This window comes from Python bivittatus, unplaced genomic scaffold (genome assembly GCF_059951505.1).
Source record: "Python bivittatus isolate LINGU-HERP-01145 unplaced genomic scaffold, Pbiv_v1 ctg000480_np1212, whole genome shotgun sequence".
Lineage (NCBI taxonomy): Eukaryota > Metazoa > Chordata > Lepidosauria > Squamata > Pythonidae > Python > Python bivittatus.
Window position 1 is genome coordinate 1,307,318 of NW_028277075.1, and position 21,556 is coordinate 1,328,873.

Below are 21,556 nucleotides of genomic sequence, written 5' to 3' on the forward strand. Positions count from 1 at the left end.
GCTCCCGACTCCTTTTTGCAAGGTGCCGCCAGCATTTTTCCTCCCACCAGAGTGAGAGTCCCCATTTATCTACTCACGTGAGTTTTCGAACTGTTGGGTTGACAGGAACTGGGGAGGAAACAGGAGCTCACCCTGCTAACATGAAGGCTGGACTCGAACCGCTGAAGCGTCGACCATTTCTGGCCGGCAACTTTCAGCGTCATTAAGCCGCTGCGCCACCGCGTCTTCCTACTTTGAGTCAAACTGGTGGCACATATCCACTAATTGCCTGTAAGCCAGTTTTGCTATACAATGATGGTTTGTCGTTTTTTGGGAGGAGGAGGAGTTTAGACTACAGTATGAGAACAGGCCCATGATGTCGTGCACTATCTTGCCTCCCCGTGCAGAGGACGTTTAAGAACATAAGGTACCTGCAGAACCAGTAAGAGACTACCTTACCCATCATCCTGTTATCCAAAATGGCTAAGGGGTTTCTATCAGAAACGCACAAGCAAGGTGCCTGAACAACCCTCTCCCACTACTGTCCTCAGTAACTCTTATTCAACTCATGCCACCTCTTTTATCTCTGCACATCCAAGCTACTTTTGTTGTAGCACAACCTGCATGGTATAATATGCTGCAGTAATATAGCAGCTGTATTTTGGATTAATTACTGTTTCTGAAGAATTGCCACCCGGACTGTGCCCAAAAATGGCTTTATGGATCTCAGCACAAGAAGCATTTTACAGGAAAGAAACAGCAGGTAAACAGAAATGGTTAACATAATTGAGCATTGTTAGAACAAGAGCATGGAGAATATAAGATGAAATCATGACAGCAACTGGCTGCCGAGGGATTTGGTTTTCAATGGTTTTTGTAGGCACAGTTAAGAGAAAGATTTAAGGAAGATAATAGGACATTTGGAACTGAGCAGCAGAAGATAGAAGTTGAAGTTGAACTATGCACAAATGATGAACATGTGATTGCTAAAATGTATAAACTTCTATTGAAATTTGAAACGGAAGAAGAGTAAGTGAAAAAGTGTATGATAAAATAGGTTAAGAACTTTGGACATAATATATTGATGGAACAGTCGGAAAATATGTGGTTAAAAGGATTGAAATTCACATTATGTTATAACTTAAAAGATAATTTTTATAAAATGATGTACTGTTGGTATATGACTCCAGAAAAATTGTCTAGAAAGTAGAAAGGTACTTCAAGTTTATGTTGGAAATGTGGACAACATGAAGGGTCATTTTATCATGCGTGGTGGACTTGTAAAAAAGCCAGAAAATTTTGGGTTCAGATATACACAATGATACAAAGAATCTTAAAGATCAACATTCAACGGAACCCAGAACTTTTCTTGTTGGGATTAATGGATAGTCAATTAGAAAAGAGCCACAGAAGATTATTTTTATACTCGATTACTGCTGTGAGACTACTATATGCACAAAAATGGAAAGATGCTGAAATACCCACAACAGAGGAATAGTTGGTGAAGATGACAGAACTAGCAGAGATGGCAAAATTAACTTGTTCGATTAGAGAAAGATCAACTACATTTATTAGTGACTGGAAACCCCTTATGGACTTTTTGCTGAAAAAAGAGAAAAACAAACTTGTGCTTTATGGGTCTGAAGATTAGAAAGGGAGAATTTCTGAGAGAGAGAAAGGGTAAAATATAACCACCGTCAAGACAATCGGAAGCTGTCTTTATCTTTCCTTTCCTTTTTTTCCCTATATCTTTTTCTATTTTCTTTTCTCACTATTCACTATTTTTTCTTTATTATTGTTATTTTCTCTTCTGGCTTTTACTTTGTTAAAAATTTCTTTAATAAAAACTATATATAGTTTTTGCCAACTATATTGCAACACATTACTGAAATCCAAATTGAATTTTACCAGAGCATGGTCAGAAAAAAATCCAGCTATCTCTGAGGCATCAGATTGTCTTGCATCAGCCTCTGCAAGTGAAATAACATAGAAGCCAACTAGGCCTTCAAAGATAAGATTATCATCTTATTCCTGAAACAGAAGTCACTACACATAGTTCTATTGAGATATCATTATGAGGCAGAATTTGGGAATCAGTATCAGTTCATTAACTAATTAGTTACCTAAAGCGTTTGCTGAATGACGCACGGCTGGCTGATAGCAACCTGCTGCCGATAGCAATCGGGGACCACTGGAAGCTGACAAAGTAGGACATGAAGGCAGGCCTGGTGCCAAGAGCTGACAACCTTGGGCAGCTGGTGAGGACCTCCGGCCCTGAGGGAGGTCCATTTAGTGCTCTTTGTCCCTTATTTAGAGCTGGAATCTCTGTGCCAGAGCTGTCCTTTTAATTCCTCTACAATACCATCTTGACTAACAAAGCATTGCTGCATCAGCATCTAAGACAACCTTCCCCATTCTAGGTGTCTTCCAGATGTTTGAGACTTTGACTCTCAGAATTCCGCAGCAATGCCCACATCTGGAGGTGGCCCAAGCTGGGAAAAGCTAGCCTGAGAGTGATTAAATAGGATTACACAGTAGATGGCAACTACCTGATTAAACTCGTGGGAAGATTGCTGCTACTTAGCCTACAGCAACAAAACTGGTGAAAAATCACCTTCTTGGACAGCCATCACACAAATAAAAGGAAAATAACCGTCATGAATGGCAGTCTCCTGCTCTGGTTTTACACTTAGGGCCTTCCTAATCTCAGAGCTGGCCCTGCATGAATGTGACAGCTTCTTATCTGTCTACAGTTTAATCCCTACATAGATATATCAAGAGAAATGAGAGGCACTGTCCTAAATATTTTCTAATTGATTTCATTATACCCCCAGGATCTTGAATACCATTTTTCAGAAGATCCACCAGGTGCCTGATCCTAAGAAATGTGATGAATTTCCAGAGAACTTGTCCTCGCTCTAAATGCATTCTCCCACCTTGGGCATTTCTCTTAAGAAAGATTTTTCTAGCAAAGGTTGTCATCACCGCTCCCAACTGATTCTAGCTTAGCCATGAAAATGGTGGATTTTAAAACCACCACACAATTATCTATTGCCTGAAGCAACTTGTATAGGGAAAAGGAGATGATGACAATTTGCTACACTAGCTCAGGAAGCTATTTTAAAGGTCAGATTGCTCCTTTCCCAATATCTCCTGCTGAGAGAGGAGAAGCTGGTCCAAAAAATTGTGCAAGGGGAGGGATACAATTCCACACACCACAGAACTCATGGCAGGCAAACTGAAATGGCCAGGCAGACTGAAGAGCACAGTAGTCAAATCTATCTTAATGCCCTCCTTAATGTTTAACCATGATTCTTAATTCAGTGGTTATATTCTCAGAAAGTGGTTGCTATGGATTAAAAGGAAATGTCCTAGGAAACCAGGGCATCAACAGAGGCTTCAGCTGAGGCTGGTCTCTGTGCTGAAGGATAGATTAATGAGCAAAAAGTAGGGATGTAGAATGTCTTTTCAGCTTCCAGCTTCCAGAAATAGTTGAATGAAGCTTGATTACCAAACCACATGATACTGAGAACCAGGAAGAGGAGAATTTCCCCACATGACTGTGGCAGCATCTGTACTAATAAAAGTAAGTGCTGCAAAGATATACACATAATGATACAGCTGGAAACTTACATTACAAAGCAATTGATCCAAGGTAATGACTAGGAGCATGAGTTGTGTGTCTCCCCCCCACTCATATAAAAAGTATATAATTTTTGGCTCTTTCATTGACTGGGGAATGCATTGTTAGAGCTCTGTCCAGATAGCTGAGCACAGGATCAGTCCCTATAATTGAGAACTCAGGTGGCAAATGCCAACAACAAAAGAGTCAAAACAAGGTGCTGGAAAACAAGATCAATAACGGTACATTTAAGGAAAGCAATGTTTGCCAAAGCATAAACAAGCTATTTTAAAATATCAAGGAGGTATTTCCTCACTCCTAAAGGTGCATCTCTTCCCTTTCATGATGATATGGGCTGAATTCACATGGCACTCTTATGCATAGTTAGCAAGGGCTATCATATTTGGTCAGCAAAAATCCAGACAACTACAAGGTGGCATCAAAGAGCGTTTTCTATATTTTTTTTGCTGCTCTGTAGTGGCTATCCAGAGTTCTGCAGGCAGTCCAGATTGAGTAGCCCTACATTTACAGTATCCCCTCCTAAAAAACATCCTATATGGCAGGGTTCCTCAACCTCAGCAACTTTAAGACAGGTGGACTTCAACTCCCAGAATTCGCCAGCCAGCCATCTGGGAGTTGAGTCCACCCATCTTAAAATTGCTGAGGTTGAGGAACCCTGCTATATGGCATTTAAGGCTTAATTGTGCTTCGATATAAGGGGTAAGTCAAAGAACAAATAAACATTGACTGATTTAGGAACTGTGAAGGTGATCTGACAGCATGGTTGTAACATTCCAAATGAACATTATTAGTATTTTTCCATTCTGAAGCCAGATTTTTAAAAATGGTTTTGTGGGTTTTCCCACAGCATAGATCATGAGAGAATAAACAACAAAACGCTAGTTCTGACCAGAGCGCATCTGAATGATAGCTGAGTATGTCTAGAAGACACCAAGCTGGGGAAGGCTATGAAGTGCTCATGTATTTCAAAACTCACAAGCTCACAAATGTTTTTAAAACTGAGTTGATTTCAGTAGGCAAAGATTTCTTCCAAAATTTGAGTGAGTTGCTATTAACTGTGGCAATAACATGGCACTCCTCTCTGCCTCGCCCCCACCTTTTAAACATTTTAGCACTACAGCTGTAACAGTAGCAGAAGCCCTGTCAATGTCCACAATTCAGTAGGCAATTTTTCCCCCCAGAAGATACTCCAGTGATGCTACTATAAAAAGTCATCCATGTCCACCAACGGGATCTTTGCTGCCACTGCCACAGACCACAATGCTTTTTGTTGGGAGTGGGGGACTAAAGAAACTAAGTTTCCCAAGCTATTTTAATCCTCTCTCCAAATTTACCAAAGAGGTCTTTGAACTTTGCAGTGTGGAGAGAAACCCTAAATAAAATAAGATCTCAATGAGAACCCTTGTTAGATAGGAAAAACATACTATACCTGAGGGCTCTTTCCACTTCTGTTCACAGAGGAATTCCAAAAATCAAATGTGCCTACAGAAAATACCATTTTTCAGTGAAATCAACTACTTGCTCCTATAGAGAGGGACTGAGAGCAGGAGCTCAGAAAAATATGTTATAGATTAGGCAACTTTATATTAAGGGAAGTGTTTTTCCTTTGAAGAAATCCAGTTTCAAAGTTTATTACCTCACCAGTCAGACAACATCCCTTATAGCCACAGTGACCACATTTTCTTGGAAAAAATAAAGGGCAAATCTGAAAGAGGTTCATGAGGATAAAAAAATGTTATGTTTATAACTTTGCTTTACAAAGGAAAATCCAAGAGCAAAATCAAGAACAACTTAACAGAAATGTATGCTCTAATAAAAATAACTAAAATCAAACTCTATATGTACATTTATTTTAAAAAGACAATTCATCTTTTTAAATGAATGTGAAAGACTGCATTAAGTGGTACCATTTGTACAGTAAAAGTTAAATGACCAGAATAAAGGATAAAAGTGAGTTTTTGAAAAATAAATCTAAAGGACATATTTCTGAAATAAGGACTGTCTCTTATAATAAAGGACATATACCCCTGTAAGTTCCTGGAGGAGGAAACTGAGTAGACCCCAGATGGCCAACCAAGGATGTCTGAGTATATGGCTGCAACCTGAAATTCTTTTCTCACAGCAGCACTGCATGCAAATGATCCCATGTTCAATAGCTGGCAGCTCTGACTAAGAAGATCAGTAGCAGCTGATGTGAAAAATCTCTGCCAGTGACCTTGGAGAGCCACCGCCAATCCAAACAGGCAATCATGGGCTATAAATCCGATCTAGTATAAGTCGGCTTCCTGCATCCCCTTAAGCTCCTGCTCATTCTTTTCCCAAAGGAAATGCTACTTAGGAACACTTTGGATTCTGTTTCAAAAAGGTGCTTCAGAGTACACAAGGAGGTGATTGTAGCACCTATCTGCAACTCTCTATAGCAGGGGGTTCCAAATGTTTTCAGGCTGCAGAATCTGTGGGTTAATTAAAATAAAAATGTCCTGGAACGCCTGATCAAGAGACAAAGCCCTAGAGATAGAAAACTGGCAATAAAATGAAACTCATGCTGCTTGCAATTTATTTTGGCTTCTCCATTTATTGTCAGTATTGAGTATAAGAAGTAAACTGCAAAATTAACATTATAGTAAATGTATTAACATAATTACTGTAATGCGTTTACTATAAAAAGTAAATGCAAAATTAACATTCCAATGTCCAAGATTAAAACTTGAATTTCACAATAACTTGGGAGGTTAATGTTTTAGTCAAACAAATCAATGTTCAGTGACTGGGATGTGATTGCTTTTCCTTAGAAAAATTGCTATGAATGGCTTTGGCTGCATTTGACTGAATATTCTCTCCCTCTCCTTTGGTTTCTCATGGAATCCCATCAAATTCTTGCAGAACCCTAAAACTCCACGGAGCCCAGTTGGAAAACCCCCACTCTAAAACAGCTAGGTCTGCTTTAAATCTCTTGCTGAAGCAACAACTATCTTCCAAGGAACTGTCCAAAGTTCTGCAGAAAACCCCTTTTCCCAGCTGCTTACTCTTCCGGCAGACAAATACATAAGGGCAACTGTGCTGACCATATATCTGAGATTTTATCATGGTATATTATTTCAAATGCCTCCAGGTATGGCAGACAGCAACTCCAAGAATTCTCCAGTTATACTGGAATACAAGAGTTCCCAGCTCCTTTGACTGGCAGAGAATTCAATTTATTTTGACACATGTAAAAAGGACCAGGCACAGGTTATATCATAGCATTTTAGATCGGAAAGGCTCTTAGAAGTCATCTATTTCAGCCCTGCTCAGTGCAGGACCTACTAGAGCATCTCTGACAGATGACCATCCAGCCTTTGTTTGAAGAAGTTTAGTGAAGGAGAACACACCACTTCACATGGCAGTCTGTTCCACTGGCTGACAGCTTACATAATCAGGAAGTTCCTCCTGATCTCTTGTCTGAATCATTTTCCTTTAATGTTAACCCACTGGTTCTGGTCCTGCCTTCTGGGTCAAAAGAGAATAAGTCCTCTCCTTCCTTTATGGGACAATTCTTTAAAAACACTTGAATACTTCTGTCACACCTCCCCTCAGTCATCTTCTCTGGGCTAGAGCTTTTAACAGTTCCTCAAGGGGCTTGGCTTCCACACTTATTATCTTCATAGCCCTCCTCTGAATGTACTCCAACTTGTCACTGTCCTTTTTGATCCAGGGATGCCCAGAACTGGACACAATACTCTACTTCCTATGCCCTGCCAACAGTTCCAGATCCAGTGGAGATACATTCACAATAGTTCTGAAGCCCAGTTATGGCATTGCTAGCTGCCCTCTTCAGAAGGATATGAAGTCCTTCAGTTTAAGCAGCAAATCATCACCTGAAACAGAACTCATACATAGAAATACATTTTCTAGATAGCATCTCAATCCAAATTCCCGGTAGCATCTGCTTCCATGGCCTTTCACAGCTGGTTAAATAAGCCACAACGTATTATCAGGAAGGGAGCCTGTCATCTAAAGAATTCAGAGATAATCTGGCCCATGGCATCCAACATGCAAAAGGCACACTCTTTCCAGTGAAACTGTTTTTCCACATCTCTTTCAAACAGCGTAAACACTGAGCATGGATTCTGATGGCATAAAATAGAAGATAAACTTGAAGCATTCATTTAAATATTGCCAACCCTTTCTTTCAGCCTTTATGACTATACATTACTCAATCTCAAATAAACAAGGAATGAATGCTTTTTAAAATAATTTGTTCAAATGTCAGTGAATGTAAAAATATTGCTGTTTAGGTCTACTCTCTCCATTTTTTTTTTTTTACTAATATTAACATATTTGGGGGGTTGTACTTTTTGCTTTGTTTTTCTCCATGCCTCCTCACAGCTTCAGGTTATATTAACTTTTTTCTTCCTTCTTTAATGCATTGCTAGAACTTAAAAATGTTTTGTGTTCCAATGCAGGAGTTCCTGAACCATTAATAAAAGTCTGAACAGAACACAAAATGAAATTACATACATTTTACTTCATATTTTCTTGCTTTCTAATAGTTTTGAGAGTGTTTCCTACTAGGTCCCCTCAGAATGACAAAGGAACAAGTTATTTGAGAGCTTTTAGAATAACCTTCCTTGCAGGATATTAAGAAACTTCAAGAATGTAATGAAAATACAGTTGATGAACTAAACCCCAGACTACTGTAATTACATAGTCATTCATGATATCAGAAAGTCTGACAAACTATTTTAATTTTAACATCACTTAATGGTGGTATAGAATACTCTATAAAAACTATAGTTTTATAGCTCAGAAAAATATAATTTATTCTGATATTAACCATTAATACTTTGAATGTTATTTTTAATTACTGTTGCTTGACTTTTTTTTATCTCAGAGATGCATTGTATATCATATTTGTATTGAATAAACTTACTGCTCGTTTTAAGTCACTGTCAGAATCAAGTCATTGACAAAAAAGGAAAATAGAACAGGATAAAGGCAGTTCATGTCATATGACTGTGTTTGCACAACATGCTTACTCAAGATGAAATGAGCCATAGTTGATTCAATTAATTTAATTTTCTGGATTCACATAACATACCAAACTACATGGCCTGGGTCCCTCAATGCACTAGGCTAAAACACAGTTAACTAGTTTGTGGCTTGATATTGTTTGGTATTTTAAGCTGCTGTTTTTAATTAATCTCTTAGTAGATGTCATTACTTGGCCAACCTGGTCTGTGCCCTGAAGCTACACAGGGTAGAACTGCTTAGTGCTTGGATGGGAGACCACTAGAAAATTCTGGGGTGGTAGGCTAGACTGACAAATATCTATACATCCTAGAACAATGCAGTCAGATGACTTGTACTGTTGCCAAGAAAGTAACAAAGGCATTGCCATGAAATCACCAGCAGCTGAGCACAACTCCAAAGTGGTTTTCCAGGGCTACCAGATTTGGACTATAAAACTCCAGACATCCACTAGATGGCAACAAAGAGATAAAGAAATTCTAACTGTTTGTTGTCATGTCATTGTCATCCAGGTTTTTGCAGCCTAGATCTTGAGCTTTTAGTGAAAGGACAATAAATGAATATTCATTTATTTATTTATTTATTTATTTAATTTATTTGATAAATTTGTATAGCCACCCATCTCAATATGTGACTCTGGGTAGTAAACAATATCAAAATAAATATAAAAACAAATATAACAAATACAAAAATTAAAATACATAGCCAAGGAAGTATCAGAGTCCAAAATCGCTAACACAGCCAGGAGACAGATCTGTTCACACACTTGGGGTCCCAGGCCCAGGCCAAGAACCAGGTTTTTAGGACCTTATGAAGGGCCAGCAGGGTCAGGGCCATCCTGATCTCCAGGACAACATTCCATAGGGCGGATGCTATGGCAGAAAAGGCACGCTTTCTGGGCCCCACCACTGGCATTTCTTAACCAATGGGACCTGAAGCATGCCCATCCTGCCTAACTGGACTGGACGGGTAGACCCAACCAGGGAGAGATGATCCCTCAAGTAACCCAGTCCCAAGCCATGAAGGGCATTAAAGGTGATAGCCAGTACCTTGAATTGCACCCAAAAGCACACTGGCAACCAATCCAGCTCATGAAGTAGTGGTATGTGCCCCAAGTAACCAGCACCACTTATTACCCATGGGGTAACAGAACAGTCCCATGTAGAGCACATTGCAGTAGTCCAGACAGGAGGTTACATGAGTGACAGTGAGCAGGGTCTCCCAGTCCAGGAATGGGCACAACTGATGCACAACCCAAAGGTGTGCAAAGGCCCTCCTAGACACAGCTACCACCTGCTCTTCAAGCAGGAGCCATGAGTCCAGGAGGACACCCAGATTGCATATCACCACCATCATCATCTGGGATGATGGGATATCATCCTATTTTATCTCACTTGGATAAATGAAAATTTTATTCATGGGTTCCTTCTTGCAGTTTACAACAAACCCACGACTTCACCCAACTCTAAGAAGGGACTATATACTAGCAGGAGAGTCAATCAAGTGCAAGTTCAGTGAGACTTGTACATTAGTATGACCAGATGCAAGGGAAGACAGGGCACACATCCATTTCCTAGGTCTGTAGGAAAGAGCATTTTAGCAGATGCCACCTGCAGAACAACCAATTATTAAAGGTGTGTGACCTCTTGTCTTTTATGCATCTAGCCAGCTAGGATATAAGATTCATTGAAATTAATGGTAGGTTGCATGAAAAAGATTGTCATGAGAATCTCCTGTTGGAAATGACGGTAAAGATTATTCTGATCTGGTTCTTATGCATTTGTCTTCTGAAAGCATCATTTTCAGTACTTACTTTTATTTTACGCATTTATTATTGCAAATATAAAAATAATATCTAATATCTGATTTGTGAGATAAATTTCTAGATATTCTATTGATATGCTCATTCATGCATTTATATGCCATTCTGAGGTCCTAAAAAGCATTCCTGTAGCATCTCACATAAGAAACCAAACCAAAAACAAGTCAAATGCAACAAAACTGAAAACCAAGTATAGTATATGAAAACATCATAGATAAGATAAATAAAAATTTTCCTTTCCTATTTAGTGTGTGGGGAGGGAGGGAGGGAGGGAGGGAGGGAGGGAGGGAGGAGAGAGATCCAGAGCTTACAACCTTCTTCTAATACAATTTATGGAAGAACTTTTTACACCATTAAATTCAAGTGCCTCGTTTAAAAAGAACCTTGCAAGCAGATCAATTTATACTTGCTGTAAAGAACACTTGAAGGAATATTATATTTCTTTCCTCTCAATCCTTTTATGAAATCATGTGTAAAATCAAGTATCTGCAAAGTATTTTAGGCAATAATTTCCTAGAAGGAAATCCTCCTGGTTTGCCACATAAATATTAAGTAATAATTTCATTGGCATGACCGACATTTTATAACATTTGGTTTCTTATCATAGTTAGCTTGGTGACTTGTTCCCAGCCAAGGAAGCAATCTAAGTCCTGATAAGGTACTACAGAAACATCTAACATAAATTACCACCAAGTTCAACAAACCACCTCCCTGATTTCTCATGATGCACATAAAAAGGGGGCGGGGTGTTGATTGCATGGTTGTTGCCACCATCTTGACTTTTGGGGCCTCTGAACATGTTGCACTTCAACTCACATAATTACCAGCCAATACAGTTCAAACCCACTTAGGCTAAGAATTGTGGGCACTAACACCCAACACATCTGGAGAATTGTTGATTGGGGAAGGCTGGCATCTGCTGAGAAGCATCACCTACCTCTACGCAAAAGAACGCTGGATGGGGCTAGCAACCTGAGTCTTCAGCTGATGGAACAATGCATCCAAATCCAGAGAGGAAAACTACTGGTAGCTGAGACCAGACGTGCCTAGCAATCCGCCTGCCTGTCTGCGTTAGTCTTCCCATTTTCCCTCTAGATTTCTCTTCCCTCTCTACATACTTAAATTGTATGCAGAGAAATATTGCTCAGCTTAAACAAAAATGCATGCGTTATCAAAAACTCAGTATTTTTAAATCAGAAAATGGCATCTCTGGTGTTATGCTATCATTCATTCATTCATTCATTCATTCATTCATTCATTCATTCATTCACTCATTCATTCATAAATCACAATTATAGGCCACCCAACTCATAGCAACTCTGGAAGGCATGAATTGTAAGAAGAAAGTGGGCTAGAGAGAAATTTCTCATTCCTAAAACACTAGAAATTAGGTTCACCAAATAAGATTACATGAAAGTAGATTTGGGCAGGTGACCGAAAGTGCTTTTTTAAGTAACATATAACAAACTTAAAAACGTATTGTCAGAAGATATTATGGTAATCACATAAGGTGGCATAGATGGTTTGAAAAGGGGATTAAGCAAGTTCATCTACAGTTATTAATCATGGGCCAAACACTGCCTACATATGCAAAAGCTGTACGCTATGAATACAAAATTGCACAAATAAATCACACAGGAGAACTCTTGCTTTCGTGGCCTCTTGTGGGTTTCCAAAAGCATTTGGCTGGCCACTGGTAGAAACAAAATGCTGAACTAAAAGGGTTCTTGATCCGATCTTGCGTGGCTCTCCTTGTATTTTTTGTTATCTGTGTAAGTGGACGTGACACAAGCCACAAGCTGATGTTCTTCCATACAGAAATTCTGAAATGCAGCGAGTCGGTACTCAGAAAAAATTTCTGTCCATTAAGCTCCCTTGATTGCTCTTTAAGAAACTAAACACCAAATGGGCAGGGAAAAAACACCTAAGTATAGAACTCTGGCAAAACCCCAAAGGTGGAATCTGTGCTCAGTAACATTAATGGAATTGATGAGGCCAACTCTGGAGAGTAGATGCCATTTAGTTAGGGATCATAAGTCATTATGCTTTCCTGTTTTTTAAAAAGTCAATCTATGCTCCAGTATGAATGTTAAGCCCCAGCTGAAACAGCGATTGAATTTATTATTTTGGGGAGTGTTTTGTACTGTGCTTTTTTAAATGTCTGTTTCAATGCTGCTTTTATTACTGTTTGTCCCTTTTATATGGGTAAGCTCCCTTGGGAGGGCTTTCCACTATAAATGTAGGCTAGAAATATTTTAAATAAATGAAAATGTCATCTCCCATTATTGAACTGTTTTGAAAAATCACTTCCTGAATCTTCCTGAATTGTCAAGAATGTTAGAACTAAACTTCTATCTGGCAGGGGGTTGGGGGTATGTGTGCACTTTATAAAAATGTGAAGCACAAAACTTACTTATTCTCCTCCCAACAGCCACTCAAGCTGAAACAAAGTATAACCATTGAAGGTAGTTATGGATTCTAGTATTAATGGTAAATCTGACACAGAAACAAAGGGCTCCTAAATTCAACAACTTTGAAAAAAAAAATCTGCTTTCCATTTTTTTCAAATATATCAACAATACGACAGCTCTTTTCCCATTATTCAGACACATATGTTTTAAAATAGTTTTCAAATATATGTTTTCATTAAAAAAAACCTCAAATACAGAAATTCATTTATAAGACTGTCAACACCAGTAATACAGAAATAGCCATATGCTGAAATGTGTAGGTGTTTGTTTTGCTCCGTGCAACAAAAACAATGGGACAAAAAGGAAAGATGTGCCACTTCAAAGTCATCATGTTTCCTCAGAACACAAGCAGACACATGAGGTAACCAACTGCAACAGAGAAGCATCTCCCCGCAACCTACCCTGAAGATTTGGGCCTATTTTGTGTCACTGAAAAGGTACCTTTTTCCCCGGCTGGGCCAACCTTCCATTTCATTGCCAGCTGTCTGTCACCAATCTATGCATTCATTAAACTGTCTTCCTGCCTGCAACAATCTTCCAGCTCTGACACACTGCTGCAGGTCTTGCCACAATAAGACAGAAGTGAAAAATATCTTAAAGCTCCTCATTTCTTACCTGGCTCCGTGCAGTTCTTTTGTTTGTGTGACTCATTACTGGATGCCATCAATCTTCTATTCCTCCATAATTCTGACAGAACACTTTGGTCGACAACAGCTGACTCTTGCCCTGCACAAAGACAAACGCAGTATTTGTAAGGGCAAAAAGGACTGCTTTGGGTTATCCATATATATAATTCTTTCCGTTACATAAACATAGACTAAAATGGAAATTGCCACCTACTGAATCAAACCATTAGTTCATCTACCACTATAAATTCTTTACCACATTAGTGGAAGGGACTCTCCAGATAATTTTTTTTTTTTTGGACACATACAAATTATATATGGATTGATGCATAATAGAGAAAAATCCAAGATAAGTGGGGAGGGGGGAGGAGAGTGAGAAGGAAGAAAGACAAAAAGTGCTATAGTGGTTACAGTATTGGCTGCAGAAATCAGAATGTGCAGTGGAGGTTTTTGTGTGACTTTGTACTAATTTCTGTTTCTTTCATGCTAAGATACCTCACAGAGTTGTGAAAAAGTAAGACACTACTACTGCTAATAATAATAATATTCAGAAAGATCCATCCAGATCATGTGAGTGCTCAACATAGCCCAGTTAATCATTTAGCTGTGATGAGTAAGAACTGCAACATGATGGAGAAGCATGAGACTAACTATGGAGGGATACGCAGGTATAGGATCACAGAATCACAGAAGACTTCTTCCCCAACCTCTTGCCCTGTGAGAGTGACCTTGAAAGATGGGGGGAAGAGATGCTGCCTAGGGAACTATCAGACAAAAGGGGAGAACCCTGCAACAGAGTAACAGGTACAGAAAGAAACTTAGAAAGGACCCTCCGTAACTAATCAGGCGGTAAAAAGGGATGGTGGGAGATTTGTACTTTCAGACTTACAAGACTGATGTCAGCCCTCCCAGGTTAACCAGACAGGAAACATGACCAGATGAGCTAATTCTACTTTATTGTAAGGCTACATTAACAGAATCTTGCAAGTCTGAAAGTACAAATCTCCCTCCATTGCTTTTTACCACCTGATTAGTTACAGAGGTTTCTAAGTTTCTTTCTCTGCCTGTTAGTCTGATGTGGGCTCCTTCCCTTTTGTCTGATCCTTCCCTGGGGAGCATCTCTTCCCCCCTCTCCCCCCACCCCCCACCGTGTCTTCCAAGGTCATTCTCACATTCCATCACATGCCCAGAGCAGGAATCTAACAGACAAATTGTTGTTCAACCTTTGATTGAAAACCTCCAGTGATGAAATACCCACAACTCCAGGAGACAGGCTGTTCCACTGCTCAACAGCTTTCATAGACAGGACATTCCTCCTTATTTAGAGTTTGTGTCTCTTTCTGTAAAGCTTCCACCCATTGGTTCTTGTCCTACCTTCAGGCATTAAGGAGAATAAATCCACACCCTCTTCCCTGGAACAGCCTTTCAAGTATTGAAAGACCACTATAATGCCATCCCTTAGGGTTCTTCTCTTTAGGCTAAATACAGCCCCTTACCATCTCTGTTGCTGCTCTTTGTATTCTTTCCAGTTCTTCAGCTTTCTTTTTGTATTATAGCAGCCAAACCTGGATGCAATACAGGCAGTCCTCGCTTACAGACAGTATTGGGACTGGGAACTTCATCACTAAGTGACACAGTCATAAGGCACAATATCACATGACCATGCTGACTTACAATGGCAGTTGCAGCAGTCCCAGCTGCCGTTGTTAGACGACTCCCGCGTGGTCACAGCTTCCTGCAGTCATGTGATTGCTATTTCTGACCTCCTGTGGGCTTCTCCATTGACTTTGCTTGTCGGAAGCCGGCAGTGATGGTCACAAATGGAGATCACATGAACGTGGGATGCTGCAATGTCATAATTGTGAGCCAGTCACCGAGCACCCAAATCATGATCACATGACCATGGGGATGCTGTGACAGCTGCAACTATGAGGACTTGTCATAAGTAACCGCTTTCAGTGCTGTTGTAACTTTAAACAATTGCTGAATGAGCGGACATTCAGCAAGGACTACCTGTATTGCAGGTATGGTCTGACCAGTACAATGTAGAGCTGGCTCATGCTTAATCTGTGGTCTAGATTTCCAGATCCCTCTTCAAATACAATTGCCAAGCCAGGGAACTACCTATCTCGTACTGTGCATCTGTTTTTTTTTAAGTGCAGAACCTTACATTTCTCACCACTGAAGAGCAATTTGTTGGATAATGTTCATGACTATAGAGATCCTTTTGAAACTTGAGTCTGACTTCTGAGGTATAGCGATCCCATCCAGCTTTGTATCATCTGCAAATTTGATTAGCATCCTTCTATCCCCTCATCTAAGTCATTTATACAAATGTTGAAGAGCACTTAGTAGCATTCCAAAAAAGTCAAGTATATATTCCTCAGTGACAGTGCCCAGGGCAAACAAATTGGCAGAAAATAAGAACAAAAGAAAGAAAGAGATGTGGGGGAAAGGACATTTGCTTCACTGTTCTCTGTCAGTTCAACAGCCAGGCTATACAGAAGTAATAAAACAACCTGCACAAGACTTGTATTGTTCTCAGTTAATAGATGGGTTACTTCAAGAATCTCTTTCAAGTGTACTACGCAGACACAAGTTCAAATAAGCCTTTATTCTAAAGATGCCCAGTAGGAACCTGCCATTTAAATCCTCATAGAAATGCTAGCTTTAGAAGCAGAGTAATATAGGCCCCCTGGGCTCATCCTTACAGGTCAGGCTTAGAAAATAAAATGGGAAAAGTTCATGAAATGGGCTTAATGCTGTGTATCTTAGCAATCTTACAGTTATATAACTGAAAAAAGCAAGAGATAAAAAGTAAGCATAATGCAATATATTTGTCACAGAACCAGGAATTGGAATTCATGTCATTAGAGATTTTGCATGGGTTAACTATATTTTTATTTCCACAACCTAAAACATTGCATGGGAATGCAAACATTGCAAGGATTTTATTAGATGTATGAGTGGAAGATTAGATTTCTGCCTGCACACTGCTGTTCATGATTTGTCCAATGGCCTCTAAAACAAATTTTTAAAGCATGCTTCTCTACAAGTATTTTTCCATGGACTGGAAATACTTGGTTGGAATGAGCCACTAGGAACTACTGGCTCATGGGTATGGATATATGCATATGCATCCACATTAAATGGGACCAACAGGGTACTCATTCAAAGTCGGTATATGCAAAATCAAAAACACTCACTTTTTAAAAAAGGTGGTGATAGAACATCTGTACATCCTTTCTTGCACATTAATTTAGAATCAGTGCTGAATTCAGAAAGTTCTCTAAAAAGGATCTTATGCTTTAAAGTTTGAGGCATATGGGATGCTTATATAGTTTTGATCAACTTTCCCCACCTGATACTTTACTGGATACAATTCATATCACTCCTAGCTTGAATTGCTATAGTCTGCTCAGTGGGGATAGTAAAACTTACAGTCCAACACACCTGGGACACATCACATTGAGAAAAACAAATGAACTGCCAATGTTCTGCCAATGTTTGTATGACATTGCTGGCCAAGTTAGTGACCTCAGCTATTGATAGACTCATCTTGTGCACCAGTGGAGCACAATCTCAAGTGACCTAGTCAGCTGGGAGCAGCCATTTTCTAAATCCTCCCAACATCTGCCAAGGAGGTTGTGTGGCTGCCATTTCCCTTTTTTTTTTGTTTTCCTCAGAACAATTTTTTAAAAATCTACAGCAGTCTGAGTGGGGTGGTACAGGGAGCCAGAGAGATGGCCTTGAAGAAGGAATCCAGAGACTGTTAGAGAAGCACCAGATGCAGATGAAATGTGTTAAGTCCAGAGAGGTACAGAGTATTACAAAAAGACTCAGACTAGACCCCACCCCAACTCCCTGGGTATAAGAGGGAGGGATGGGAAGACACAGGCAGACTTGCAAGATTCTTTACTATAGTTTATCTCAGTATAGTTCTAGTCTTCTGGTGGAGTCTTTTTCCTGATCTGGTCTACCCTCAGGGACTGGCAAGTTATCCTTTCTATGTCCAAAATTGGTGGGACATGCCCAACTCTTATCTCTTTCTTCCTCTGTTTCACCCCATGCATGCTGTGGAAGAAAAAAAAACGGACAATGACAGACATATAATTCCTAGAAAAGTCCCATTTTCATGGATCTGTCTAAGAGTTGGACTCAGGTGGGGCAGGTGTTCCCTTGAGCTAAAACTAATCCCTTCTGAGTTCATTGTCTGGATCACACTGTTTGTATGATATGCTAATCCTGCCACTCCTGCCACTAAGGGTTGTATGAACAAAGCCAGTGTGGCTTTTTTTCACATACTTCTTTCCTCTTCACTTCTTCATACAGTATGTGAGAGGTTAGCAAAATCTTTCATTTATACTTTTGATTAAAGTATAGCTCTTCTATTCTGCTGTCTCCAGGTATTACAATGTCCACTATGCAGACTTTTTTGTCTTTCTTATCAACAATTGTTAAGTCTGGGGTGTTGTGTGGCAGGTGCTTGTCTGTTTGAATTCTAAAATCCCAGAGCACTTTAGCTTCTTCATTTTCTATTACTTTGTCTGTTTTGTGGTCCTACCAGTTCTTGCTTGCACGCAAATGGTATTTCTTGCAGGTATTCCAGTGCACCATTGTTGCTACTTTGTCATGCCGTTGTTTGTAGTCAGTCTGTGTGATCTTTTTGCAGCAGCTAACTAGGTGGTCCACTGTTTCTTCAGCTTCTTTGCAGAGGAAGCATTTGCTGTATGCTGCTGTCTTCTCGATTCTGGCTTTGTACGCATTTGTTCTTAAGGCTTGGCCTTCTATAGCCAGAAGTAGCCCCTCTGCCTCTTTCTTCAACTTTCCTGCTCTTAGCCATTGCCAGGTCTTGATGTTATCTGCTTTGCCTGCTAGTGTGTGTGTGTGTGTGTGTGTGTGTGTGTGTGTACTGGCCATGTAATACTTTGCCTTGCCATGTCTCTTTTCTATTCTTCATTTGGTCTTTCTTGTAGGCCAGTTTAGTCTTTTAGTATTCAGTAAGCCTTCATGGAGTACTAGCTTCAGTGCATCTTCTTCACTGTCCTTCAGATATTCTTCCAATGCCCTTTTTTCTTCTTCAACCATCTGGTGTATTTGCAATATTCCACACCCACCTATGCTCCTTGGTAAGTAGACTCTGCCAATGTTGCTGCATGGATGAAGGGCATGATTCACTGTCATTATTTTTCTCGTCTTCCTATCCAGGGCTTCTAGTTCTGCTTGAGTCCAGTCCACTATTCCAGCTGTGTATATAATGACTGGAATTGCCCAGGTGTTTATTGCCTTGATGGCATTTCTTCCACTGAGTTTGGACTTTAAGATCTTCTTCACTCTCATGAAGTATTTACTACTAACCTTCTTCTTGACTTCAATGTGCTTGATGTTCTCAGCTTGAAGGATGCCCAGGTATTTATTTGTTGATGATGATGATGGTGATGATGATGGTAATGATGATGTGAAGCCACAGCCCAGTCCAATATAGTATGGAATATCTTTTCCTGATAACCTGGAAAAATGGTTTAGACTTTACCAAGAAACTGTACATTTTCCTCAGTCCTAAAACCTTTTCTTCCCTATGGTGTGAAGAGGAGCGGTGTGGCCTTTAAGTTATACCACTGAGACTTGAGTAGTGATGCTTTCCAAACAGAACTGGATTCACGGACTTGGACTTAATTCCTTTGTGAAAAGGCTTTGGGTTTCTTGTTTGATCTTGTGCCCAAGAGGGGAGAGTGTTGCGTTATTTCCAACTCACCCTTGGCCAAGCATATTCCCTGGTAATATAATTTACAGGACTGCAGCCTTAGCCCACTTTTAGCGAGAGAAACCACAAAGGAGTAGTTTGTATTATTCAATGGCTACATCTATTTTCTGTATTTTCTTCCTCACCTACTATTAGTGGAATGATAACAGAGCCCTGGGCTTGTTCAAGATAAGGAAAGCTGTCAGTCTCAGCTATACAGGTCATTCTTTTAATAGACACCTGGCAGCATAATACTTGGGCAAAGTAGTGTTTCCTACTTCTTATTAGAGTGGAACCACTGTACCTGCCAAATCTCTTATTAAAAAGAAAGTAGCAGTAGTTCTATTTGGTGTGTCCTCTTAACAGCCTCTTTTAGTTTAGAGGTCTGGCCACAGTTCAGGGATATAATGCATCCCTAGAACATGACAGATCACCCTGCTTTCTGATCTCCTAGACCCTCATCAAACTCCACAAAAGGGACAGCAAAAGTCCATAGCTGATCATTTCTAATTGTTGAGTGGCAACCCTACTTTTAACCTGCCCATTTTGGAACATATACAAAGTGAACAGCATAGAAGAAACAGAAAACACTGGAGTGGTGCAATTTCTGTTCACAGGCTTTATGTAACTCAGTTGGCAAGGGACTCTCCTTAAGGCGGGGATGGAGTGCATTAAATACAATCACCATCATTTTCTAGAAAATATCATCTCCCCTGTTGAGAGCTCAATAGGAACTGTGGGCTTTTCTGTACAATATATCAAGAAATGGGACTGTCACCAAATAACTACCCCAATATCATACGATGTTATACTGCAGACACTTCTTTTCCTCTGTTCTTCCTCAAATTTCTAAATCAGCATTAATTCAGTTCATTAATTCTATTATCCAATCATGAAGACATTCTAACCCATACCACTGGAAAAAACTATGTTGTGATAAAAAATTTGGTTCACTTACTAAGTATCTCCAGTTTGATTCTGGGATTCACTTTGGTCCAGACATTTCATGTGTAAGTCATATGAACACTTCCAAAATGAATGTGTATTGATATGTATTTTTTTTTCCTAAGAAAAACTAGACAAATCTTCTTGGTATTACAGACTGCTAATCTTTAAAACAAAATTCCAATCCTGAGTTATCTGCTTAACAATCATGAATCTCTTATGTATTGGTGCTCCTTGGGATCGAATGACCCTCCCACAGTCCTTGTCCAATATATGATGCAAAGCTCTATACTGTAGATCAAGAAGCAGGACGCATGCTTTCAGTAACTAAGACTGCAACTCTGAAAATGCTTTAGGAAGACATCAGAAACTCAATGTATTTTTTCAGAATAAACATATGGATCCTAAGGACTGGCTAGCACATTGCTAACTTTACTGACAATAGATCAAGGACCAAAATAAAACAAAACAATAATGAAACATTTATTTTACACATCCCACAAATAATTTATGAAACTGCTTGCCACCTGCACATTATTCAAATGGATTAGACAAATGTACTATGCACGGCCCCTGTTATGACGGCTGCACTGAACTTTCACAGGCCACAATAGGTGAACCTCTTGCTTGTATGTTTCCCAGAGAGCATCTCACTGGACACTGAGGTGGGAAACAGGCCATTAGAGGGAATGGACTGCAGTTCCCACATCCTTATGCACTGAAATATACAGACCTCAAGAATCATTCCCTGGTGAATAAATGAGGAAAACCACCGTTACCTGGACAGATTGGTGAGGATGACATACAAGAGGCAGAGGTGCCGCATTTATACCAGGTTAGCTATTTCTTCCAGCTTCCCCTCCTTACCCAGCCACGGGGATGTTTGTGCAATCCACCCGCACATCCTGTCGTTCACTGCCACACTCACGCGCGGCCACCCACCTACCTAGCTCGGACATGCACCAAACGAAAAAGAGGACCGCGCAGATGAAGCCCAGCTGTTGCAGCAGCATCTCCCGCCGCTTGCGAACTTTCCTCAGTTTGAAGAGCGGCGGCTTCGAAGGGACGCTCGGCGAGACCTCCAGCCCCATCGCGAGCCGGGGCGGCTGGAGACGCTCACGAGGGCCTGCGGGCGAGGAGGAGGAGGAGGAGGAGGAGGAGGCGGGGAGGCAACTCCTCCGCGTCTTCGCCAGAGGGGCTCACTTGGGGGGGGTCCTCGTGGAGGGTTTCATAATCACGATCAAGGGTGAGACGCGCATCCGAGAAAGGAAGGGAATCGGCTGGGGGCGAGGGGACCAGGAGCCCCGACCAAGGCTT

At 40.2% G+C, this 21,556-nt stretch overlaps 1 protein-coding gene across 1 annotated transcript in view; it reads right to left on the minus strand.

The window, feature by feature from the left end:
* SLC24A4 (solute carrier family 24 member 4) overlaps positions 1 to 21,330 on the minus strand; it is a 98,285-nt gene extending 76,955 nt beyond the window's left edge. The window contains exons 1-2 of the mRNA XM_007422544.2: positions 21,186 to 21,330; positions 13,541 to 13,651 (exon numbers count right to left, since the gene is read on the minus strand). Coding sequence (XP_007422606.2) covers positions 13,541 to 13,651; positions 21,186 to 21,330 — 256 coding nt within the window. The remainder of the gene's footprint in view (positions 1 to 13,540; positions 13,652 to 21,185) is intronic.
* Between the last annotated feature and the right edge of the window lie 226 nt (positions 21,331 to 21,556).